Here is a 25964-nt window from a genome sequence, read left to right on the forward strand (position 1 = left end):
AAGAGTTGGTAAAAGAGTAGGAACAGATACCATGGAGGCTAAGCTACCTACTTACTCATGAAGTTTACTCATTCCTCCCAGGTCTGCTTGGGCTCAGTCTCATCTTATAATCGATCGCTGCATGCACATACAGTTTTATGATTTCGTGGATAAGATACTACCTATTTTGTAATGGACAGCTTGGGTTGCATAGTTTCTTGGTGTCCATGGCCAGGTGTTAAGTCTCTGCTAAGGTCCAGCAGCAAGCCAGGAGCTGTCTTTGAACTGCAGAAGAGCTTTCAGCAGAAGGCATGGCCTTACTCCAAAACCCTGTGTGTATACACAGGGATTTTCCTATTGGGACTTCCCTGCCAAGAGTCTCTGACACTCACACTCACAACAGAGGGTCTGCTGGGTCATAGAGCTCAGGTGGCAGGGTAGCTTGCACCAAAGCCTGGATCTGCTGGAAAGCTCATTTGTGCTCTGGGTTCCACTCAAAACTGGCAGTCTTGGAGGGTACCCAGCAATGAGTCAGAGAAGCTTGCCCTAGCAATAAATGTGTCTATAAAATCCAACAAGGCCAATCAGGCACTGTGCCTCTGTCTTCATGGTGGGCCTTCTTATGTCTGAAAACATCTTTATTTTCACCTTCATTTTTTGAAAGTTATTTTTGCTAGGTATAGAATTCTAGGCTGGCAGGATTTTTTTCTTTCTTTTAAAGATGCTGTTCCAATGTCTTCTCATTTATGTAATTTCCAATAAGAAATTTGATGTCATCCAGGGCGCCTGGGTGGCACAGTTGGTTGGGCATCTGAGTCTTGGTTTCAGCTTGGGTTGTGATCTCAGGGTCGGGAGATCAAGCCCCCCATCAGGCTTTGCTCTCAGCATGGAGTCTGTTTGAGTTTCTCTCTCCTGCTCCCTTTGCCCCTCCCTCCTTCCACTCTCTGTCTCTCTCTCTCAAATAAATCAATCTTTAAAAAAAGAGAAATTTGATGTCATCTTTATTTTGTTCTTCTGCTTGTTATGTGGCTTTTTTCCCCTCTGTTTCTTTTTTTAATAACTGAGTTTGAGGAATTCAATTATGGTGTGGCCTTAGTTCTTTCCCCCATGTTTCTTATGCTTGGGTTTCATTGAAATTCTTGGCTTTGTGAGTTTATAGTTTTCATTGAATTTGGAAAATTTTAAGCCATTTTTTTTATTAACATATATTAAGCCATTGTTTTTTCAAATATTTTTTCTGTCCCTCCTCTTTCTTGTTCTTCTCCTTCAGGACCCCAATTATCCATATATTGGGTCACTTGACATTGTCCCACAGTTCACTCATGCTGTTTGTTTTCCTGGATTCTTTTTTTCTCACTGCTTTATTTTAAATAAGTTCTGTTGCTATGCCTTCAAATTCGCTAACCTTTTCCTGTATAATGTCTAATTTGCCATTAATCCCATACCGTATGTTTTCAAGAATTTGTAGTTTTCATCCCTAAAAGTTCTATTAGGGTTTTTAAAAAATGTCTTTTGTGATTCTATTAACTTTTTTTAAACATATGGGATATGGTTATAACCGTTTTAATGTCCTTCTCTGCTAATTCTAACATTGTGTAAGTTCTGGGTTGGTTTATTTAATTGGTTATTCTCCTCACTATGGGTTGTGTTTTCTTGTCTGTCTAAATGTCTGGTCATCTTTGATTAGATGCCAGATAGTGTGATTTTATCTTTTTGGGTGCTGGATATTTTTGTGTTCCTATAAAATTTCTTGAGCTTTGTTCTGGGATGTGGTTAAATTGCTTCAAATCACTTTGATATTTTGGGGTCTTGTTTATATGATGTCAGGCAGATCTGGAGCAGTGCTCAGTCTAGAACTAATTCCCATTTCCAAGGCACAACCTTCTCAAGAAGTCTACCCAATGCTGGTGAGCTGTGAGTTTTTCTAGTCTGGCTGGTGGAAAACAACACTATTCTCAATCTGTGTGAGTACCAGGCACTGTTTTCTCTAATTCTCTTGAATGGTTCTTTCTGTAGCCTCGGGAAGTTCTCCCCACTAGTGCTAGTTGATGTGCTGCTGGGTACCCACTCTGCAGATCTTCAGGGTCCTTTCTCTGTGCGAGGTGCAGGTTTAGAGGGGGTGGCAGGCAGAGAAACCCAAGAACTGCCCAGCAAAGGAACAGTGACCCTTTGTCCAGTGTACATGTAATAAATTTATCACAACAGTAAGCTGAAATTTGGGTGGGGGGCATCAAGAGACAACAAATGTAGAATTCTCAAACGAGGTGTAAGATTACCATATGTAGCCTCTCAATGGAAATGCAGGGAAACCTGTCCCACACCCTGGAATAAAAGGTGTGAGTATCTGATGATCTGGTCCTGCTGGGGCGTGGAACATGGGGCACGCCTTCCTTTACCTGAAACCTAGTGAGGGTGGCTCCTCAGAGAACTTAAGATGTGGCCCTCCATTTGGGGGCATCAAGGACTGGGGATGGACTCCCAGCCATGAAAGGAGGGCTCATGAGCTGCTTTGGAGATAGAGTGTGCTGCAATGTTGGGAGCTGCTTGCTCCTGAGCATTTGTCAGAGCAAGGGATGCAAGAGTGTTTCCCGTGGACAGATAGGAGTCACAGGGATGGGTCGTCTTAGGTCCTGTCTAGTGGTCCTCATAGAGGGGTAGAGGATCCCCTGCAGCCACCAGGTAAACACCCACCCAGAGAAGTGACACATTGCTCAGGAGAGGGAGCAGGGAGCCTGTGACTATCCCCGGGTGTAGGGGTGGTCAGCTTATGCCCTGCCAGACCAGAGGTGAGACTGTAGCCTCCCTCCTCCCTGGTAGTAGCCCCAGGTGGGTGGAGGCAGGACCAGGCTAGCTGAAGCTCAGGAAGGAGCAAGGAAGGCACCAAGCACAGCCCCTGTCCCCAGTGCTTATCTCATGCCCCCCAAGCTGGGTGCAAGGGGAAGATGTTAAGTTAAATCAAGTTCCAAGGTGTCATTCTGCAGGCCTGGGCGTTCTGATTTCTGAACCGAGATACTTCAGCTTGAACTTACAATAAGCTGTGCATGTTGCAGGGTTTTGGGTATAATACTCTGCTTGGCCTGACTTGCTGTGCTGCACAGACCAGAAACCCACAGGAGCCCAAGTAGGAGTTTATTGTAAGGATACTGCTACGGACAGAATATGTTCCCCAAACTCATATGCTGAAATCCTAACCCCCAGTGGGATATATTAGGAGGTGGGGCCTTAGGGAGGTGATTAGGTCTTGAGGGTTGAGCCCTCATTAATGGGATTACTGCCCCGTAGAAGGGCAAAGAACTACCTTTCCACCAGGTGAGAATACAGCAAGACAGCCCTATATAAACAGGAATGGGGCCCTCACTCAGAACCTGACCGTGCTGGCACCCTGATCTTGGACTTCTAGCCTCCAGAACCATGAGAAATTCTGTGTATAAGCCACTTAGTCTACGGAATTTTGTTATAGCGCCCTGAAGTGATTAAGACATACACGGAGGAACTTCATGGGTGCTTGAAGACACTGGGATTCCCTGGCCTGGAGGACCCAAGACCACTCAATCCATCAGCTGGTCACAGAGTCCCTAGTTCCTGAATAGCAATTGTAATGCATACCAGCTACCAATGTGAGCGTTTACTAGCAGCCAGGCACCATTCGAAGTGCTCAGTGGGTGTTCACTCATTTAGTCCTTTCAGAAACTCACTTGAAATACAGGGTAGGTCTTACAGTTATTCTCTTTTTACACCTGAGACTGAGGGACAGGAAGATTTCTAGTTTTCAGAGTAGTGGGCAAGACCCATTGGTACCCACGGTGCCAAGTACTGAGGGAGACTATAGGGTGAATTGGGGTCTGACTCAGCCCAGCGAGTCAGGCAAGGCTGGCGTGAAAGGCAATGCTCTAAGAGCTATGGGTTCAGCCGACAAAATGAAGGTGGTCAGGGAGGGGCATCCAAGGGGGGAGGTCTTGGCAAGTGCAAAGGCCAAGGCAGGAGGAAGCAGAAACAGTTGAGGTGCAGCAAGGAGGTAGGTCAGTGAGACTGGAGTCAGAGACTGAAGACAGTAAGATCAGGGCTGGAGGGTGGAGCAGGGCCTGGCTGAGCCTGCTGGGTTTGGAGACGAGAGAATGTATCATCCAAGTGGGGGCACTGGGGGGAGGGACGTTGTTATACTTCCACTGCGACAAAGACAAAGAATGGGGACTGTCCCAGACAAATTCCGGCATCTCATCACCCTACTTAAAAGCCAAGGTAAAGAATTTGGTCTTTATCCTAAAACCAGTGGGAAATCTCTGGTTTTGAGCCAGGTGGTCTGCTCAGCCCCACCTCCTCCCTCTTAAAGTTGAGGTATCATACATATGAAGTGCACAAATATTTAGAGTACAGTTTGATTAAAAAATATGTATGTACAGATCCGTGTTATAGAAGGGTCTGGTCAAGATACAGAATGTTCCTAGCCCCCAGTTCATAATCCCCCCCAAAGTAACCTCTACTCTGATCTCTAACACCAAGATTGTTTTTGCCCACCTTTTAAAAATTAAGGTATAACATATACAGAGTACAGTTTGAAGGATGTTACCTACATGTACTCCTGCATAACCACCACCCAAATAAAATTATACAACACTTCCAGCAGCCAGGAAGACTCCCTCCTACCCGTTTCCAGTCAATACTTCCTCCACAGAGGTAGCTACTATTCCGATTTGTTTCCATACATTAGTTTTGCCACAGGCTCCTTTAGATTTCCGTCCGCAAATCTCTATCCGCTCTGCCTCCTTGCCCCGGATCCACTGAAGCCCCCACCCCACCCCCTTCCTCCGGTTAGGCTTCCCAAGGCCCTGCACCCTCCCGCCCAGCTCTCAGCCACCCCCGTGGCCTCAGTGACATCCCACGAGCTCCAGGCGGCCCCTGCTCTCCTGACGCCAAGGGTCTGTTTGGGTGGGGGTGTTCCCCACCACCCTCCTGACCCCGCCACCCAAACAAACCAACAGTCTCACTAAAGCAGTGACTCGCTAGACAAACCCAGCCTGGAGACAGCCGCCGCTGCCTACCAAAATCCCACCCAAGACATTTGTTTGCGGTTGGAGTGAGCTGCACAGCAGAATCTGAAGTGGCCACTGCGGGGCACCCCGAATTCACGAGGGGCTGGGTGGCCCGCTGGGTCGCCGCTCTGCAGCGGCCTGTGCCCGGTCCGGGCCTCGGGCTCCCGCGCAAGTCCGGCAGGGCCCCGCTTTCCAAGGCTGCTCTGGGCTTGGAAGCGCCCTGGTTTTAAACCAACGGGTCACGCCGCCGAAGCCCCCCGGCAAGCAGGGGGAGTGGGTATTTCCCCTCGAGTCCCGAGGTGTGCCCGTGCGCGAGCACGGACTTAGCACAGCCAGGCCTGGTCCGCGAAGCGCTCACGCACGCCGCCCGGGCGCCCTTTGCGCACGCGCGGGGGCGCAATCTCGGCGGCGCACTGGCCGCGCGCTCGCCCCGCCCCCGTCTCCTGGCCTTCCCAGCATCCCGGACTCCCTACGGCAAGCGGCGAGGTCCCATCCCGCCGGGAGCCGGGAGCCGGGAGCGCAGGGGCGGGGCGGCGCGCTGAGGTCAGCGCGGCGGCGGCCGGCCCCGCGGTGGTTGGCTGCGCCCGCGCTGGCCGCGCCCTGGTTGGCTGCGGGCCGCGGGGCTGGGCCGCCGGGTCGGGGCTGGGGTCGGGGCTCGGGCGCCGGCCGGGCTTGCGCTGCGCTCGGCTCCGCGCCGCTGCAGGTCGACGGCTGGCGGCGAAGGCGGGGAGGGCGCGGCCGCGGGCGGGGCTGAAGGGCGCGCGGCGGGCGGCGGAGCGAGGCGAGGCGAGGGCGGGCCGCGCCGGGCGGGGCGGGCGGCGGCGCCGAGGGGAGGAGACCGGCCCATGGACCCGCGGGGCCCGGCGCCCCAGACGCTGCGCCGCCGGGACCGAGCCCAAGATGTCGGCCTAGGCCGGAGCGCGACGACGCGGACGGGGCGGCGACGAGGCGCCGCAGCTGCCGGGGCTCGCGGCCGCCGGGCCCCCGAGGGCTCGCCCTGACGGACTGGCCGAGCGGGCGGCGAGAGTCCGGCGCGTTGGGAGCGGGCCGCGCGGCACCATGTCGGCCAAGGTGCGGCTCAAGAAGCTGGAGCAGCTGCTCCTGGACGGGCCGTGGCGCAACGAGAGCGCCCTGAGCGTGGAGACGCTGCTCGACGTGCTCGTCTGCCTGTACACCGAGTGCAGCCACTCGGCCCTGCGCCGCGACAAGTATGTGGCCGAGTTCCTCGAGTGGGGTAAGTGCGCGCGGGGCGCCGGCCTGCCCCTCCGCCCCCGGCCCTCTCCTCCTCCCGGCCCTCAGCCTTCCGCTCCTCCTGTCCCCAGACCCGCCGCCCCCTTCCTCTCGGGCCGCTCCTTGCGCCCTGGTCCCTTCGCGGCTCTCGGTCCCTCCCTGCCCTCCTCCTCGGCCCTGGCGCATCCGCGTTCGGCCGTCCCGCCCCCTCATCCTGCTCCTGGGAGCCACATCCTCCGTTCCCACCCCCACTCGCTCCCCGCCGCCGGCCATCGCCCGGGCCGCTTCCTAGATCCACCCTCCGAGTCTGGATATCATTTCCTGCAGCACTCCCCGGGAAATCCGCCCCCACCCCCGCCCCTGCCCCTCGCTCTGGGGTCCAGAGTCAGCGTCGAGGCCCCCCTCATGCCCTGCTGGCTTGTGGGGGCAGCCGCGTGTGATTTTTACATCTCCGTCCTCCACCGCCCGGTGGGCCCCCTATCTGCGTGTGCATTTCCGGGGAGCCCGGTTCTATTGCTCCCCCCTAGGTGACAGCCTGCTGCATCCCCTGGATGTCCAGGGCTTGAACACCCTTTACTGTAGCACCTCCAAGGGAGTTTTCAGGTTAAAAGCCTTATTTTGCAAGAGCAGATTGGTTCTTTTCGTTGTAATTGCGCTAGACTCTTGTAATACGTTGGGGGCAGCTGAACTGTCAGTATATGGGAGGCCTTTAAAAACTTTCTTTATCTGATCTTTGCATGCCTTCTCTAGTTTATTCACGGATCTATAGCACCCTAATCATTGATCAACTAACCTATTTTGCTTTATTAGGACAAAAGTTTGATTAAGCCACTTGATGATCATTAGAATCCCGGAAACAGCTACAGGTGTAAAATGAAATCCTTTCGATTGGTTTCTAACTAACATGGGCATCCTGTCAAGACCCTCAGACTCACCTGGAACGACCTAGTAGGAACACGCAGGGCTTATGTTCAGGCCAAACCTAAGAAAATCCTATCCCTGGGTTACTTGCGTCGTTGGGCTAGGACTGTGCAGTTTGAACCAGTAATTTCTAATCTTTGGGGCTGATAAAGCTGATATTTACACGAAGAAACAAATGTATTTTGAGTGAGGCCTCCTACTCTGCCAAAATGGGAACTGGAATTTGGGGGTTTGTTTACTAATTAAAACTTAAGTTGAGATATTCTTTAGAGGGTTTGTTTTTTGCTCTTTAGTGAAATGATGTTTTGTGAGAGCCGCAGGAGAAAGGAGGGCCAGAGCCCCAGGACAGCCCATTATGCTTTATTTCGGTGGGGACCACCGTGCTTGGTTATATACAATGTCCGTAAAATGAGAGCGTTCACTTTCTAGGGTCCTTTATCGGTGACGTGATTTTCATATAATTAACTCACTTTCACAGTTGCTTTGAAAGTGAGGTCTTTGGTGCTTGTTACATATGAGTCTTCTGAATGTTGTATTTGCCTTTCCTTTCTGAGCATTTGATGTTGAAATCCAGACAGTTCCACAATCAGGTTCAACTTGGTGCACAGTGTGTGGGTAGGAGTGTGACTGAAAGGAGAAGCGGAGGGAGGGTTGTAGTGGTGAGGTGTGGTCCATCTGGCCTCTGGCCTGGGAACTGAGTTGTGCCTCTGTGGGGTTGAAGTCTCAGAGCCAGACACCCTGTACGTGAGTGGTTCTCGCCTAGTTCCGTCCCTGGCAGGCTGTACCGGCCACTCTGTGACCTGGTGGGCTTTACTGGAGCAAGCTCTTCTCAGCATGTGTGGAGGTCTTATTTTAAGAGATTAGATCTTTCCAGATGGAAACAGAAGCTGTGTGTTATCACTTAGAATTATTTTTGAAATTGTATTTTGGAGTATTGGAAATTATGATTACAAATGAGTTACACTGTCCTAACAACTCAATTTGCACAGAAGTGTAAACCTTAAATTGCAGGGAAGAGAAATGGACTGAGGTTTAAGGTGGCATTTTAATGAAATATTAATACTACTTCTAAATACTAATAAAATAGGAAGTAATATTTAATCTCATGCATGTTAACAAGTACACTTGTAGCTCTGCAGGCGTGCATTACTAATGAAGTCGTTATTTAGTGTTACTTAGAATGCTTGTGTATTACAAGTAGAAGGTGAAGAATGGTCCGACGAGTGGAATTGTGGAGCATTATCAGGTGCCCTGACTTCCAAGTGGAATTACTTCTGCTCTGGAAACAGACATAAGCTATTACCCTGGGGTTGCTGAGTCTTTGGGTTCACACTCTGCATGGTATTTGAAGCCTCCAGTGTGTGGAGTCCTGTCATGCAGAGGGCCAACCTCCCCCCACCTTCCAAATCTTGGTAGGTGTCTAATGACAATTAGGTAGAAATCTTGAAACTTAATGAAGAAATACAGCTATTCATTTCAGATTTAAAGAGTTACTGAGGAATCTTTGAGGAAATTTGGAAAGTATAGGTAATAAAGTTTTTAATTTTTTTTTACTTTAAAAAATGTATTTATGTTTTATAACAACAGGTGATAATGGATTTTTTTAAAATTAGTTTCATAGGTAGAATCCAGTGATTCATCAGTTGCATATAACACCCAGTGCTCATTACATCACGTGCCCTCCTTAATGTCCATCATCCAGTTACCCCATCCCCCCACCCCCCTCCCCTCCAGCAACCCTCAGTTTGTTTCGTAGAGTTAGGAGTCTCTTAGCGGTTTGTCTCCCTCTCTGTTTTCATCTTCTTTATCCTTCCCTTCCCCTATGTTCATTTACTTTGTTTCTTAAATTCCACATATGAGTGAAATCATACAGTATTTGTCTTTCTCTGAAGTTTTATTTTAAGTTAATTTTAGTTTTTTGGAGAGGGAGAGAGAACCTCAAGCAGGCTCCATGCTCAGTGCAGAGCCCGACATGGGGCTCCATCTCACGACTCTGAGATCATGAGTCAGATGCTTAACTGATTGGGTCACCCAGGCACCCCATTTTTAAGTTTTAAAAGAAGACTTTCTGGCTCTTCCTTCCTTTTTGCCACGGTGGTTGCGTGGGATAAGAGTCATCGTAGCCCATTGTAAAGACCTTCATTGTAGGTCTTTAATTTTCCCTTGATTATGTTTATAATTTGATTAGTTTCCTCTATGAAATCCTGAACTTTAATTAAAAGTTGGAAATACCCTGCTTTGCATCTGTATTTCTTTAAGCTGTATTTTAATGCAAATTGGATCCCAAAGTAGAACATATGAAGCACTTTGAAATTTCTATAAGTAAATAGCAACAAATACAAGTAAATGAGAGGAATTTGCTGTCTCTTACTTTTGGTACAAAAAAATACTTTTACATGTGTTAAGTATTTTTTTCATGGCTTAAATATAATGACTAGTGTTATATCAAACGTCAGATGGAGCTGATGTTTGAAGTCCCAGCCTATTGGCAGTGGGTAGACCACAGTGGCTCTGTGCTCTGGCCCCTCATGGCCTGCAGACCAGGTGGGAAGCCTGGAGCTTGCAGCTGGTGTAGGCATGTCTCGGGGACGCGGACCTCAGTGTGGTTTCCCAATTTGCAGTCCAGGGCACCTTCCTTTACCCTGCCACTGTACTTCCTATATAAGGAAGAAAATTAATCCTTTCTAGCCCTCTTTCCTCTCCTCATTTGTGTTTTTTCTTGTTAGGAATGCAGCAGTACCTTCATCCATGTGAATTCCCATAGCGGTTAGCACGGGGATCCTCAGCCCAACGTGTGAGTGGGATGACTCTACCAAATTTAAAACGTTCGGGCTTAACTGGTGGTGCTTAAAATCTCAAGATACATTTTGGTTTGATACATAATGGTTCCTCCAGATGGAATGTTTGTGTAACATGGGAATGACTTAAACAGGTCTTTTGAATAAGATCTAAATTTGAGGGAAATACTGGGATTGCATAATAAAAATTAAGTTAACATAATTTAGACTTGTAAGTAGCTATTTGAAATGCGTGGTTGGGGCGCCTGGGTGGCTCAGTCGTTAAGCATCTGCCTTCGGCTCAGGTCATGATCCCAGGGTCCTGGGATCGAACCCCGCATCGGGCTCCCTGCTCAGCGGGAAGCCTGCTTCTCCCTCTCCCACTCCCCCTGCTTGTGTTCCCTCTCTTACTTTCTCTCTCTCTGTCAAACAAATAAATAAAATCTTTAAAAAAAAAAATGCGTGGTGATATTGACTAGGTGGCAGGTGGTGGGACATTTGAAACCATTAAACCATAACAAGCCAGCCTTACCCTTTCTCTCCTAAAACCTCATCCATTGACATTTGGGTTTCGAAGTGAACAGCCGTGTCACTTCGTGTGTGACACACTTAGTGTGTTAAATCTAGACTTTAAGTAAGGTTGGCATTGGAGTGAATTGTTTTCAAACAGAATACCACTGTGTGAGCCACGTGAGAAGGTCTATGACATGCAGTGGATCGGTCGCCAAGCGCACTTCCGTGCACCTGAGGTAGAATAATCGGAATACCATGGGGTGGAGAGGTGGCCCCTCTTGCCTTTGCCCTGCCTCTGGCTGCAGAGCCTGGTGCCCTTAGAAATCTGTCTGTGCTGACGTCTGTGATGCTGGATAAACACATGAGCAAACAGGACTGTTAATTCCAAACTTTATTAAGTACGGTGAAACTATTGAGTACTTTTCTTGGTAAAGAGACAAGAAGTATTTTTTGAGACTAATAAAGTAAAAGGATCAAAAAGGAGATAAAATTAAAGGAAGTTTTGAAGGAGTTTTTTAAAAAACCCATGAAAACCCTGTAATCACATCACCCTAACTGGTCCCCATAAGATAACACCGTTTAGTCCCTGTCGCAAGTTTAAGTTTGGTTTGTAGCTTTAAGAATGGTCCAGAATGACAGTGTGTTAGGGTTATCTTAAATTTGTGTGAAAACCTTACACAAACGCTCTCTTAATAAGGAAAACGGGTGAGAGGAAAAGAACACTTTCCTTAGATTCATTTATTTTAAAGATTTTATTTATTTATTTGACAGAGAGAGACACAGTGAAAGAGGGAACATAAGCAAGGGGAGTGGGAGAAGGAGAAGCAGTCTTCCTGCTGAGCAAGGAGCCCGATGCGGGGCTCGATCCCAGGACCCTGGGATCATGACCTGAGCCAAAGATGCTTAACGACTAAGCCACCCAGGTGCCCCTCTCCTTATATTTAAAACCAGAAGTGTTTTGACAATCTGAACTGAAATACGGACTTAAAAATCTACAAGAGACAGCTATTTTTTAAAGACAAATAGATACTAACTATGAAATAAAGGTTGTACTTTACAGCAAGATCTGAATGATCTGTGTTGTACGTTAGGTTTTTGGTCAGTTTCATTGACTGGTAGGTAACTGGCAACAAGATTGTTTTTAGATTAAAATTTTGCAAAAAGAGTCAATTATATAATAGAACTTTGGATTTTGTTATCTTTAGGAAAGAATTAGAAATTCTGAGAGAAATTTGAATTGGATCATGTTTCAGTCCAATTCTGTCCTTGTATTGGAGCTGCTTTGGAGACCTGTGGAACTTGCTTGAAGGTGACTCCAAATGTTACGGGGATGGCGATAATTTCTCTGGCCTCCACAATCACAGAGTCATAGGTGTGAACACTATTAAGAATTGGAGTGACCCTGTAGTCTGCCCTCCACCCCCATCCCCGCTGTCCCTTAGGTAAACCAGGCTCAGGACATTTTTCCTGATCATTTCGGAGCCAGCAGCCTTCTAGTGGGGGTTCTCTTGTCTGCTGGACCATGATCAACCTTGGGCTGCCTTGCAGGCACCTGCTTTGAAACATCTGTTTTATTGTAGCCTTTTCCTTCCATTCCCATCATCACTGGCCTAGCTGAAGCTCTCAAGCCCGCAGACCTAAATGAATGCCTTTCTCACTTTAGGGTTTAAATATCTCTGCCAGTCAGCCTTAGACACTGCTGTTCCTTTCATCACTCCCTCTTTCAAATACTTCATATTTTGTTGTCTGTAGATTCTGTTTGTCTATAAATCAGGTAAAACTGACCTAAAAAGACCCATTTAATCTTAGTTTTAGAAGTTGAGATTAACAGCACTTCTGACCATACCCCGTGATTTTCTTCAAATATAATTTTACCTTTATTAAAGTAATGCATTTACTTAGTAACTCTGGTTTTTAACTTTCATAAGCAGCCACTTCTTAGCCCTCTGTTTCTATTTGATAATCATCTGTCTCAGGATTGCATTCAGCTGCCAGTAACACAACCAATTAATAGCGCCTTACCCAAAATCAAGGTGAATTCTGTCTCATGTGGAATTGGGATGTGGGCAGGGCAGGGCTAGTAAACAGCTCATTCCAAGAAGTCTTCAGGGACCTGGGCCCTTTCCTGCTCTTGGTCCAGCCTCTGATGGTGGCCGTCCCCTCTGCAATCCAGGCACCAGGGCGAAGGTGTTGTATTACTGTGGAAGAATCTGGGATGTTATAGTTATTTAACAGTTCTAGCCTCAAATTCCATGTTTCTTTAAAGTGTGTTTGTACTGATTTTTCTGTTTTAGGCATTATCTGTTGACTTCTTAGTGTGGAAGAGAAGGTTATAGAACTTTTATATACCTTCTCTGCCCACCTGTCCTCTCTCCCTTTTTCCAAATATGCTTATGTAATAATTTTTGTTTAAATTGGTAGTGTTTATGTTGTTCTCACTAGGTAAATATCTTAACTAAGCCACATAGGATGCAGTTAGTTCCCTGTCTTTGGTTAGACAGGGGATTATTTCTGTGTTTTTTGGAATGAGTTATGTGTCTTTGCTCTAGCTAGACGCCAGTGGTCCAGGGCTAAGTGTAGTTCCAGGTGTGGAGCTAGAACATCTCAGCACCGCAACACGCCCTGCCACGCGCCCCACCCGATCTGTCTATCACCTTCCACCCTGCAAATCCTTTCCCTTTCCTGTTCTCGTTGAGGCTGTTTGTGCTCCAGACCCAGTGATTAGCAGTATTCCTAGCATTTCTCTTCATTCCTTGTGGGAATTTTTTTGGTGTCTTTCTGTTGAATTCCCCTTTCTGGATTTCATGTCTTTTTCCTTTTGGTACAGTGTGTCTTCTAGTGGCTTCCTGAGAAAGGGTTCATCAGAGAGAAATTTTTGAGACCTATCCTGTCTGAAAATGTCTTTTCTTCCCTCACACTTGAGTGACAGACTGCCTGGGTACTGAATTCTAGGTTAGAAGTAATTTTTCCTCAGAAGTTTGAAAGTGTTACTCCTTCTGTTGTTGGTAATGAGCAGCCTAACCCCATAGTGATCCCCAAGGCTTTGTGTGACTTGTCTTATCTGGGAACTCTCAGGGTCTTTTTTTTTTAAGATTTATTTGAGAGAGAGAGCATGAAGGGGGGAGGGTCAGAGGGAGAAGCAGACTCCCCACTGAGCAGGGAGCCCGATGCGGGACTCGATCCTGGGACTCCAGGATCATGACCCGAGCTGAAGGCAGTCGCTTAAGCAACTGAGCCACCCAGGTGCCCACTCTCAGGGTCTTCTGTCTGCTCCCAGCATTCTTGGTGGGTCTTTCTGGTGGGGACATTGGGTCCTTCAGCTCTGGAAACTTTTCCATGTTGTCTCTTAGATGATCTCATCCCTGATTTCTCCAATGTATCCTACCGGATCTCCTATTATTCAGTTGTTGGACTTTCTGGAGTGTTCTGCTAATTCTCTTTTCCTCCTTTTTCCTATTCATTATCTGTTTCTTCTGATTTTTCTGGGGAGGTCCTTAACTGTATCTTCTACTCCTTACACTGAATTTTTATTTCTGCCATCATATCTTTCATTACTGTTTTTGTTCTCAGCATTCCATCTTCGTTTCATGAAGGCAGTGCACTGTTTTTAAGATTTCATTTATTTGAGAGAGAGCAAGCGAGTGCCTGCACACAAGCTGGGGGAGGGGCTGAGGGAGAAGCAGATTCCCTGCTGAGCAGGGAGCCTGGTAGAGCCTGAGCCCAAGGCAGACATTCAACCAACTCAGCCACCCAGGCACCCCAGCAATGTACTTTTTAAAAAAATTTTTTAAATTGATTTATGTGTACACATGTTATGTAGACATTTTCTTTTGTTTCCTGTGTTGTCTCTCTCTTCTGAGTCCTTGTTCTCATCTTTCCTGCTTTGGTCTTTGTCTTTGATGTTAGAAGCATTTCTCCAAATATTTGCTGATTATTGGCTGTCTTTTCATAATTGTGAGTGGACTGATTGGAAACTCCCCATGTGCATGGACAAACTTTTTTGAGTCTCACCATTAGGAAATAGGACAGGGACAATTTGAGGGACACTATCAGAAGTTGCTAAAGTAATTCTTTCTTTGGGCCTGTCAGTTTCCCCAGAGAGGGGTTTCTGGTGTCCTGCCTGGGCAGTGGGGAGTAATGTGGGATATGCTGGCTTTTGGGGAAGTTGGGGTAAGGTGGAGAGTTGATGGGAGGGAACAGAAGGAGTTCTGGGGTGTCACTGCTTCTCCTGTAGATTTGAAGCCAGTCCTGTTTTCTGTCTGTTACCATTTAGACCGTCAGAGATCCCAGTGCTTCTGATCATTCAGAGCAGCCTTACCCCTACCTCACACACAATAACTCAGTTTTCTAACTTTGCTAAATTAGTTATCACTTGTCCATTGGCTTTTCCCACTGTGCAGAATTGTGCTGACATTCCTAGGCTGCTGTCATCTTCTGTCACTCGTTCAACAAGTATTTTTTAAGTACTTAAAAAGTACCAGGCACTGCAATGATGAACAGAATCCCTGTTCTCCTGGGGCTCATGTTATCCTTGAGGCTGTGTCCCATGGTAATCATAAGCTGTCATTTTAGTGGCGTTTTCAGGTGGCGTAAGGCTAAGGCAGATGTGCTGAAAGGTGTGTGGTCAGAGGGGATAATTTCTGTTTTCTTTGACATGGATGTATTGGCATTTCTATTCCTATGCTTACTCGTTTATTAGAAGGTTTCCCCCATAAGTAGAAGGAAGACATGGGAATAAAAAGGGAGGACAAATTTTTCTCTAGGAACTGCATCCCAGTGGAAGGGGGGGTTAGGAAAGGGATGTGAAGAAGGAGTTATAGGATGGGTGCACTGAAAAGGAAAAGGGGTGCCTGGAAAGTGCTTCTTCAGATGGCTGGGGAGCGGCTACTCTAGGGTGGGCACAGGGTGAAGCAGGGAGGGACCTCTGGAGACCCGCAGTGTGGAGATGTTTGCAGTTGGGGGGGGAGTGTTTGTGACCCAGAGACTATGTGCATAAGCTTTGATCTTTCTTGAGCTGACATGGAAGTGATTCTGTTTAAGCTCTTGCTGTGGAGGAAGGTATCACCAACTATTTATTTATTTAGGTATTTATTTATTTGAGACAGAGTGCATGTGTGCCTGCACCCCAGCAAGTGCACACGGTGGGGGGAGGAGCAGAGGGAGAAGCAGACTCCTCACTGAGCAGGGACCCTGACCTGGGGCTCCATCCCAGGACCCCGAGATCATGATCTGAGCCGAAGGCAGACCTTAACCACCTGAGCCACCCAGGCACCCCAGGTATCACCAGTTTAAAATCAAGAGCAGAAGAACTGTTCTTGCCACTCATAATTTTCTAAAAACACGTAACAGAAATGAAATCCAAAGGTAAACAGACCTCCCTTATCATGACACCCAGATTACATTTTAAGGCTGTTGTTCTGTTGTACTTTACCCTCTCCATGTGAAAGAATTGAACTGAAATCACTGAATTTCTCTCATTTTGTTTAAAAAAATTAACATCAGGGAGCTGAATTTATTTTTTTTTAATTTGTTATTTTTAACTGGAAATAGTATTTTTTATTTATTTTTTAGTTTAATTTTTTTTTTAAAGTAGGCTCCACACCCAACGTTGGGCTTGAACTCATGACCCCGAGATCAAGGGTCACATGCTCTCACACTGAGACAGCCCAGGCGCCCCTGGCAATAGCATTTTCATTCTTCACTATTGAGAAAGATGTTGATTTCATAATTAATGGATATACAGTAATCTTTTAAAAATAATTTTGCAGTTCTGTCGCAAATGGACTTGCTGCTTTTTTAACTGCAAGTATTTGAGATCAGATTGTTGAAAAGTCTTTTAAGTGTATTAACAAGTCGGTCTTCTGATGTACCTTTAAAATTAATCTGGGAAAATGTCAATAAAGCTTTTGAATATGTGGGATATATTGTCTCGCAGCAAATTGGGAAGTTACTGGGAGTGCTCTATTCCCAATTTCACCAATTAATTAAGGTGTCAAGGATGGCATTTATATTAGACTGTATCAGGACAAGAAATGTTTCTGAAAACATCAGCATTATGGTTTTATGTAACCGAAGTGAAGCCTGGGTATATTTCCTTCTACAAATATCTAAATATTTTTTTAAAAAGCAAGGTTTGCCTTTATGAAGTTTTGATAATCCTTGTGAAATAATATGTGAAGAGGGTTACTGGGACAGAAACTGATGTCTATCAGCAAGATGAGAGAAACTTAAATTGCACAGCTGATTGTTTATTTTAATGGGAAAGAAAGATTTCTCTGGCATTTACAGTTAGCAGGTGGTTTACTTTTTCTTTCTTTTTTGGTAACAGCGTTATTGAGATATAATTTGCACACAATTTACCTGTTCAAATTATACCGTCCAATAGCTTTAATATATTCATAGAATCGTGCAACCATCTCCACTGTTGAATCGCAAACATTTTCATCACCTCTGAAAGAAGCCCTGTGCCCTTTTGCCGTCAGCCCTAAGCAGCCACTCATCTCGTCTCATTATATATTTGCCTGTTCTGGACATTTCCTGTGGTCTTTTGTGACTGGATCCTTTTCACTTAGCATAATGTTTTCAGGGCTATCTCTGTATTTCATCCCTTTCAATTCCAGATAACATTCCATTACGTAGATAGTCCACATTTTGTTTATCCGTTCATCAGTTGATGAACATTTGGGTGGTTTCTACCTTTTGGCTATTATGAAGAATGCTGCTGTGAACATTAATGTACCAGTTTTGGTGTGGACAGATGTTTTCATTTCTCTTGGGTGTATACCCAGGAGTAGAATTGCTGGGTCATTCAGTAACTCTGTGCTTAGCATTTTGGGGAACTGCCAGATTGTTTTCCATAGCAGCTGTACCCAGTATACATTTCCACCAGCAGCATATAAGACTTCCAGTTTCTCCATATCCTTACCGACACTTGCTCTTGTCTCTTTTATTTTAGCCATCCTAGTGAATGGTGTCTCATTTTAGTTTTGATTTACTTTTCTCTAAAGACTAACAGTGTTGAACATCCTTTCTTGTGTTTATTGGCCATTTGTATATCTTCTTTGGAGAAATGTCTGTTCTTTTGCCCATTTTTAAATTGTGTTGTCTTTCTGTTGTTGAGTTGTAAGAGTTCTTTATATATTCTGGATATTAAACCTTTACCAAATGTATAATTTGCAAATATTTTCCTCTGTACGGTGGGTTGTCATTTCACATTCTTGATGGTTTCCTTCAAAGCACAAAAGTTTTAAATTTTGATGAAATTTAATTAAATTTTGTTGATTTTGGTGTCATATCTAAGAATCCGTTGCCAAGGGGCACCAGGGTCGCTCAGTCGGTTAATTTCAAGTCATGATCTCAGGGTTCTGGGATCGAGCCCTGCGTTGGACTCCCTGCTCAGTGGGGAGTCTGCTTCTCTCTGCCCCTCCCCCTGCTCATGCTCTCTCTCTTTCAAATAAACAAATAAAATCTTAAAAAAAAAAAAAATCCATTGCCAAATCCAGGGTCACAAAGATTTATACCTGTGTTTTCTTCTAAGGGTTTTATAGTTTCAGATCTTACATGTAGGTCTTTGATCCATTTTGAGTCAATTTTTGTATATGGTATGAGATAGAGAACCACAATTTTTTTATCTTTCTTTTGCATGTGGATATCCTGTTATCCCAGCACCATTTGTTGAAGAGACTGTTCTTTCCCCATTGAGTAGTCGTGCATCCTTGTCAAACAGTTGATAAATGTATGGGTTTAATTCTGGGCTCTCAGTTGTGTTGTTGATATTTATGCCAATCCTTAATGTTGGTTAGTACCAAAACTGTCTTGATTACTGTTGCTTTGTGGTAAGTTTTGAATTCAGGAAGTGTGAGTCCTCCAGCTTTGTTCTTTTTCAAGATTGTTTTGGCTATTTTAAGTTTCTTGAATTTCCATATGAATTTTAGGATCAGCTTGTCAATTTCTATAAAGAAGCCATCTGGGATTCTGATAGAGATTGCATCAAATCTGTAGATGAATTTGGGGAGTATTGCCATTTTAACAATATTAAATCTTCTGTCTATGAGCATAATGTCTTTCCACTTATTTAGATCTTTTAAATTGTTTTTCAAAAATATTTGGTAGTTTTCAGAGTTTAGCATGTTTGTTTTTACTTTTTTATTGTGGTAAAATACGTATGATAGAAAATTTGTCATTTTAACTATATAAGTGTTTATTTGGTTACATTAATTACATTCACAAAACAGAGTATAAGATTTGCAATTATTGAATTATTCCTAGGGGTTTTTTTTAATGCTGTTGTAAATAGAATTGTTTTCTTAATCTCGTTTTTCAGATTGTTCGTTATAAATGTATACAAATAACAAGTGATTTTTTTAAAGATTTTATTTATTTATTTGACAGAGAGAAAGGGGGAGAGAGCAAGCACAAGCAGGAGGAGGGGCAGAGAGAGAGGGAGAAGCAGACTCCCTGCTGAGCAGGGAGCCCGATGTGGGACTTGATCCCAGGACCCTGGGATCATGACCTGAGCCAAAGGCAGACGCTTAACCAACTGAGCCACCTGGGCGCCCAACAATTGATTTTTTTTTAAATTGATCCTGTGTCCTGCAAAATGGCTGAACTCATTTACTAGTTCTAATAGTTTTTAGTGGATTCCTTAGGACTTTTATATATAAGATCATGTCACCTGTGAATAGAGATAGTTTGCTTCTTCCTTTCCAGGCTGGATGTGCCTTCTTTCTGTCACCTAATTGCCCTGGCTAGAACCTCCAGCACAGTGTAGAATGGAAGTGGCAAGAGTGCACGTTCTTGTCTTATTCCTGATCTTAGGGACAAAGCATCTAAGTCTTCACCATTACGTTTGCTCGTAGCTGTGAGTTTTCATAGATGCCCTTTATCAGGTTGAGGAAGTTTCCTTCTATTCCTAGTTTATTGAGTGTTTTTTCATAAAAGGGTGTTGAGTTTTGTCAGCTACTTTTTCTGGGTCCATTGAGATAATCTTGTTGCTTTTATTTTTTATTCTGTTGATATACAGTGTATTACATTAATTGTTGTATGTTGAACCAACCTTGCATTCCTGGGATAAATCCCACTTGGTCGTGATGTACATTTCTTTTTCTGTGTTGGCTGGATTTGGTTTGCTAGTACTTTGTTGTGGATTTTTACATCAATATTTGTAAGAGATACTGGTTTGTGGTTTTTTCTTTCCTTGAATATCTTTGTCTGGTTTTGATATCAGGGTTAATACTGAGTTTAATAAAATGAGTTTGAAGGTGTTCTCTCTCCTTTTTTTTTTTTTTTTTGAGAGTTTGTGAAAATTTTGTATTCTTAAAATTTTGATTTTTGAGGAACTGACAGATTCCCAGTTCACCTGGTAAGCTATCTGGGCTTTTCTTTGGTTAGTTTTTGGATTACTAATTCAACCCCTGTACTTGTTGTACATCTATTCACATTTTCTCCTTCTTCTTGAGTCAGTTTGGTAATTTTTATCTTTTTTAGGAATTTGTCCATTTCATCTAGATTAATTTGTTGGCATAGAGTCTGTTCATGGCATTTCTTAATCCTTTTAGATCAGTAGGAATGTCTTGTCTCCTCTTTCGTTTCAATTTTAGCAATTTGAGCCTCCCCTTTTTTTTCCCTTGGCCAACCTTAAAAATGGTTAAAGTGGCAAGTTTTATGTTTCACCACAATGAAAAAGTAACTGTAAGTAAAAGTAGCTGGGATCCATCTATGCTGCTGAGCTTAACTGCTGTTCATTTTCCTGCTCACTGTGTAGTAGTCACTGTACTTGCGTGTCACCGTTTGTGCATTCACTCCGGACGCGTGTCTGGGGTGGCCGGTTTTTGGGCCGTTAATGAAGAGTTCTACCGTAAATTGCTTTGGTTTTTAAATTCTCCAGAGAGAGTTTCTTTGACTACAGTGTGTCTACCATATCATTGGTCGGTGTTTCTTTAAAAATTCCTTTCTAGACATTTCTCGAGTTACTCTCCCGTAGCTTCGAATTCTGTAATGGTTTGTGGAGGATTGTCTTGGATGGTCCAGATTACAGTTCTCTGTGATTTAGGATTGCCCCATGTACCGAGTATTAAAAATATCAGAACATAAATCACAAAACTTACATTAGGCCGGTGCTATTTTTATTTTAAATAGTTTTAAAATTATAAAAATAACAATGTGCTCATGATTTAATAAATTGAAACAATACAGAAAGGTATGTCATAGAAAGTAAAAGTCTTTCTCACTCTAATTGTATATAACTTTTTATTTCTTTTTTAATTTTAGAGGATATTCTAGACTTCTCATTAAAATTGAAAATTGACTTGAAAGGCTTTTTAATATCAAAATATATTCTTATTCATAGTTTTAAAATTTTCATGAGAAGTTAATGTTGAAATATGGTTATTGCATGTATCAAGAGGGTTGTGATTTTTGCCTTTGATAGACTATTAATTTCTATTGTTATGTATATGCACATTAATATACATAATGCTAGTGAATCATTCATGCATTCCCAGGATGAAGCATACTTCGCCATGGCATTTTTTTTTTTTTTTTTTTAAATAAAGGACAGCCTCATTTTGAAGAGATCTCTGCAGTTGTCTAAGAGCTATGTGATCTACTGGTGGTGGTCTTTTTTTTTTTTTTTTTTTAAGATTTTATTTATTTGACAGAGACACAGCAAGAGAGGGAACACAAGCAGGGGGAGTGGGAGAGGGAGAAGCAGGCTTCCCGCGGAGCAGGGAGCCTGCTTCTCCCTCTGCCTCTGCCGATCCCCCTGCTTTGTTCTCTCTTACTCTCTCTCTCAGATAAATAAATAAAATCTTTAAAAATAATAATAAATTTTAAAAAACCATAGCCATAGTGACATTACGACATTGAAAAGCTAACAGCAGATTTTTCAGTATCATCAAATACTCAGACATGGTTTAAATTTCCTCTTTCTGTTGGTATTTTCAGTAGGTTTTATAGGAGCCCAAACAAAGTCTGCACGTGGCGTTTGGATGGTGCACCTCCTAAATCTCTCAACCTACAGACCCCCCACCCCATTTTCAGTTCTCATGTTGAAGGTACCAGGCTCTTTGCCCCATCCTGCTCGCACCATTTTAACTTCTTTTTAGTGTTTTCCTAGCTGGACAAATAAGGCTGGTGGCAAATCATTCTTATACTGTTGATCTAGTATATTTTGTAGGAAATAGAGTTATTTGGGGGTTATCAATTGTTGTAAAAAATGAGATATTTCTTACTTATTTGAGATGTGTTGTTGTTTGTGTGTGTTTGTGTGCGTTTTTTACTGTTGTGAGGTGTGTTTTTCATTAGTGGCTGGCTTGGCTTAAGATCCTGAGTGTGGGCCGGGTGTTGGGTCAGCTGTGACCAAGGTTGGTGGTTAATGTTGCAGTTGGTGATGCAGGGGCCTCATCGTTTACTGCCTCCCTTCTGTTGACGCATGGTCTCCTGAGTGTGGCCGTCGGGACCCGCCTCTCCTCCCCTACCCACACGTCTGATTCACCTCCCCCATGGTTTCCCTGGAGGGCATCTTAATGAACACTGTGAACACTTAAAGAGTTGATTAATGTTTAGTTAAAATCCTTCCCTTTTCCCCATACTTTACATTGGCTTGTTAAGCTTTTTCCTATCAGTTTCTTAGCGCTCTTTATATTATATTAGGGAAATTAACCCCTTTTTTATATGTTTTTCTCTGTTTGCCTTTTGTCAGCATTTGCTGGTATTTTGTTCTGAGTTTATGACTATAAGTTGAAATATAGGGTGCTGGGGCCTGAGCTCTCAAGTGCTTTCCTTTCTAGCTGGAAGTCCCCCTTTCCTAGGCTGGCTGGCCCCCCTTTCTTTGCTGGGTGTCCCCCCTCTTACTGTGCTGGATGTCTCTCCCTTCCCCTTTCAGTGCCTGGTGGCCTCCCTTTCCTGTGCTACATGTCCTTCCCCACTCTGTGCTGGATGGTGAGTAGGGTAGTCTCTGTCACCAGCTTCCAACAGCCACAGAGACAGAGAAAGTACTGCATGGCCTGGGGTTGCGAAGCAGGGCCTTTGGTTTTCATTGTGTCTGGATGTGTGAGAAGTCATGGGAGCATGCGGCCTCCCTCCCTCCCTCGCTGGGGTTGGCAGGTGTTGGGCGGGGTGCCGCAGGAAGCCAGGTCCACGGTGGCAGGCCGAGGGGGCAGGGAGAAACCAGAGGCCCAGCCCAGGTGACTCAGGGCAGCACAGAGGGACCCTGCAGGACACGTGTGAGAGAGGCCTCTTTAGTTGCGGTGGTGGGGGTTGAGAGAGTGAGGAGTCTGAACCGTCGTCATCGTAAGCCTTTTAGTTCTGTAATTGAACTTAAGAAAAGTTAGGTCATCCTCGTCCGTGTCTGTGAGTGATGCTGTGCTCTCCGGTGTATCCAGCTCTTACTTCGTTCTTTAACCCAGCTCAGAAAGGTCGGGCAGGGTGGGCAGTCCAGCCAGGGAGGCCAGGGGCAAGGCTGTGCTTTCGGTTAGGGGAGGGAGACGGTGGTCACTGTGAGCAAGAAGGCGAAGAGCTGAGTGTGGGTGTGTGTAAATATTCAGTTCCCTCAGAAGCACCAGAGATCCTGGAGAAGTGTGTTTTTTTTTTTTTTAGATCAAATGTTATAATTCATTTTTAGAAGGAGAATGAAGTTTTATAATTCATTTTAAGGAGAATGAAGTTTTAGCATGCAAATGCAGACTGCACAAAGCTAGATGTCCTTTTTTGAAGTGTTAAACATTTACCAACCTTCCGATAAAATATTATTGACTTACGGAAAGCTCCTGTCATTTGCCATCTTTTTAGTGTGTCTCATCTCCAGCCGGTCTAGTGGGAAGAGGACCAGGTTACCAATGGCTAGATGAAACCAGAGTAATACTTTTAAAAAGTCTTAGATAAAAGCAGCTTCCTTATTCTCTATTTATTATTTATTTTGGGCATAGTGAGTTAAAAGATTCAGGAGGACATCTGCCCTTCTCTCTCAAGGGTCTCGATTATTTGCCTTTGTGTTTTTTTTTCTTTTATGCTGTCATTTTTATATTACAGAAAAAGTATCAAGCATAGAGGGTTTGTTTTCATACCTCAGAAATGCCTAGGTTCAGTTGGATAATAGGACATACCATTTATGTGGATAGCGGACAAATTTAATTGTTAACATTGAATCGATTCGCATTTCAAATGAGTGAAGCTGTTTTTATTACATCTAAAATACTATTGCTCCTCAATTCATAAGCCTATCCTTAGGAAAAAGAAAACTAGATTCTCTTACATGGTTAGTAGCGTCCTGATAAGGCACTGTCTTCACCTTAGCCCCGTTGGCCAGCGCAGTCAGCGTGACGGTGACAGCTGGTGGAAGGTGGCCGCGGCCCTCCTGTTAGGGGGTGAGGCCGGGCAAGATGCTGGGAGGAAAGTGAGTGTATCAGTCTGAGGGCAGCCTGCTCACTTCCTTCCTGTGGTTCAGAAGCCGTGGCCTTAAAGTCCACGACCTGCTGAAGTGGCTGCGAGGCCTGCCCTTTGGAATCTTCCTTTCCTGCTTGTTTTCATGTCTGGCCGCTGAGGGCTGCAGTCTAGCATTCCTTTGTAGCCTGGTGTCCGGCAGAGGACTAGGTTCTAGAACATTCATATAATTTTTGTAGAAACAGTTTTACCCCTTCCAGAGACATGTATTCCTCATGCAGAAGTATAGAGCTAGTCACTAAATAAAGTAAAAGCTGGAATGATTTTAGATAAAGGGAACATTACCCATAAGACCTTTTTTTTCCTACTTTCACACCATAGTATTCCTGGTGTATTGACCATCCAGTTCAGAGAGATTGCCAAATGGGACTCGGATCCTTGAATATTTAGCTCTGCGCAGTTATTATGAACACTGATGAAAATAGTTTTTATATGGAAGGTTTATTTTTTTATTTTTTTAAGATTTTATTTATTTGACAGAGAGAGAGAGAGAGGGAACACAAGCAGGGAGAGCTATAGGCAGAGGGAGAAGGGGAAGCAGGCTCCCGCTGAGCAAGGAGCCTGATGTGGGACTGAATCCCAGGACCCTAAGATCATGACCTGAGTCGAAGGCAGACACTTCACTGACTGAGCCACCCAGGCGCCCTATATGGAACGTTTAAATAGGACTCTGCTGGTCTCAGGATGTGTGCTAGAATTTTTTTTTATATCTCTGGCATAAACTTGTTTTTCTAGTATTTTACAGTTGAGTGAGTTTAAATAACAGTCCTTTTATGCAAGAATTCCATGTACTTGTATTCAGATTAAAGAGGATGCTCCGTATGTAAAGATCATGAGCATCCAATATGGTGACGGGCTTAGGTGACATTGAAGGAGGGCGGGCCCGTGAAGTCAGGGGCTCTTACTGACTCAGTATCCTTAGGACCGGGCAGGGAGTAGCCCTTCGCCAAGTGCTGATGGAAGAAAGGGATGACAGAGTGGCGGAAAGGACTGGTGCAGCTGTCAGGCAGTGGTGGTTTCTAGCTCCCGGCAACAAGGGAGGGAAGGCTTATGTCCCAGGGGAGCGCCAGAGGTTTGGGACGAGGGACCAGGTGCTGTGTGCACCTGCTGAGCACAGACACTGCGTTTCTGTGAGGAAAAGAATCAGGGTGAGAAGGGAGCAGTGAGTCTGCTGTGATGAGCAGGTGATCACAACGCGATTCTAATGGCTCAGTGTATTGATACAGTGAGAATTGTGCTTGCCCATGGCTTATGCCCACGGTCTCACTTAACCCTCCCAGTAACCCTCAGCCCCGGGTTACCCCTAACTTACTGAAGAGGAGACTGGAACTCAGACGAAGTAGCTTGTAATACCGGGGGGTGGCTGAGTCCAACTCAGAGGTCTGCTCTCAGCCACTGTGTCTGCTGCTGCATTCCAGTAATTTCTTTAAATATTCTTAATACCTTTTGAATAAATGAATTAATGAATCATGTAGCCTTGCAGGTTCTGTTGTGACCCCCCCCCCAGTGTATAACCCCTTCTTCTGGTAGTAAGCACTGTTGTGACCCCTATCACAGATTAGTTATGCCTTTTTCTCAAGTTTATTATTTTTTAAGTGTATGATGAAGTGATCTTAGTATCACAGAACTGTACAACAATTAACAGTTCCTAGTTCTAGGCATTTTCACCACCCCTAAAAGAAACCCTATACCCATTAGTAGTCACCATCTCCCCTACCCCAACCCCTGGCATCCTGCTCTGTCTCCGTGGATTTGCCTATTCTGGACATTTCATATAAATGGAGGCATGCGATATGACTGGCTCCTTTCATTTCGCACAGTGTTTGTAAGCTTCATCCATGTTGTGGCATGTATCCGTATTTTCCCTTTATGACTGAATAATATTCCGTTGTGTGGATAGACCACATTTTGTTTGTTCATGCATCAGGTGATAGACAGTTGGGTTGCATCTTGTTTTTGGCTACTCTGGATAATGCCATGAATATTTGTGTACAAGTTTTTGTGTAGACATGTTTTCATTTCTGTTGAGTATACACCTAGGAGTGGAATTGCTGAGTTTGGGGGTAACTCCATG

At 44.6% G+C, this 25964-nt stretch overlaps 1 protein-coding gene across 2 annotated transcripts in view; it reads left to right on the forward strand.

The window, feature by feature from the left end:
- The first annotated feature begins 5814 nt into the window (after window positions 1-5814).
- Window positions 5815-25964, forward strand: part of CDC42BPB (CDC42 binding protein kinase beta) — an 86464-nt gene continuing 66314 nt past the window's right edge. For both annotated transcript variants that reach the window (XM_081829863.1, XM_081829864.1), the window contains exon 1: window positions 5815-6243. In XM_081829863.1, the coding sequence (XP_081685989.1) occupies window positions 6069-6243 (175 nt within the window). In that variant the 5' untranslated portion in view covers window positions 5815-6068. The remainder of the gene's footprint in view (window positions 6244-25964) is intronic.

Source organism: Leptonychotes weddellii, chromosome 9 (genome assembly GCF_054177405.1).
Source record: "Leptonychotes weddellii isolate Sample4059 chromosome 9, ASM5417740v2, whole genome shotgun sequence".
NCBI lineage: Eukaryota > Metazoa > Chordata > Mammalia > Carnivora > Phocidae > Leptonychotes > Leptonychotes weddellii.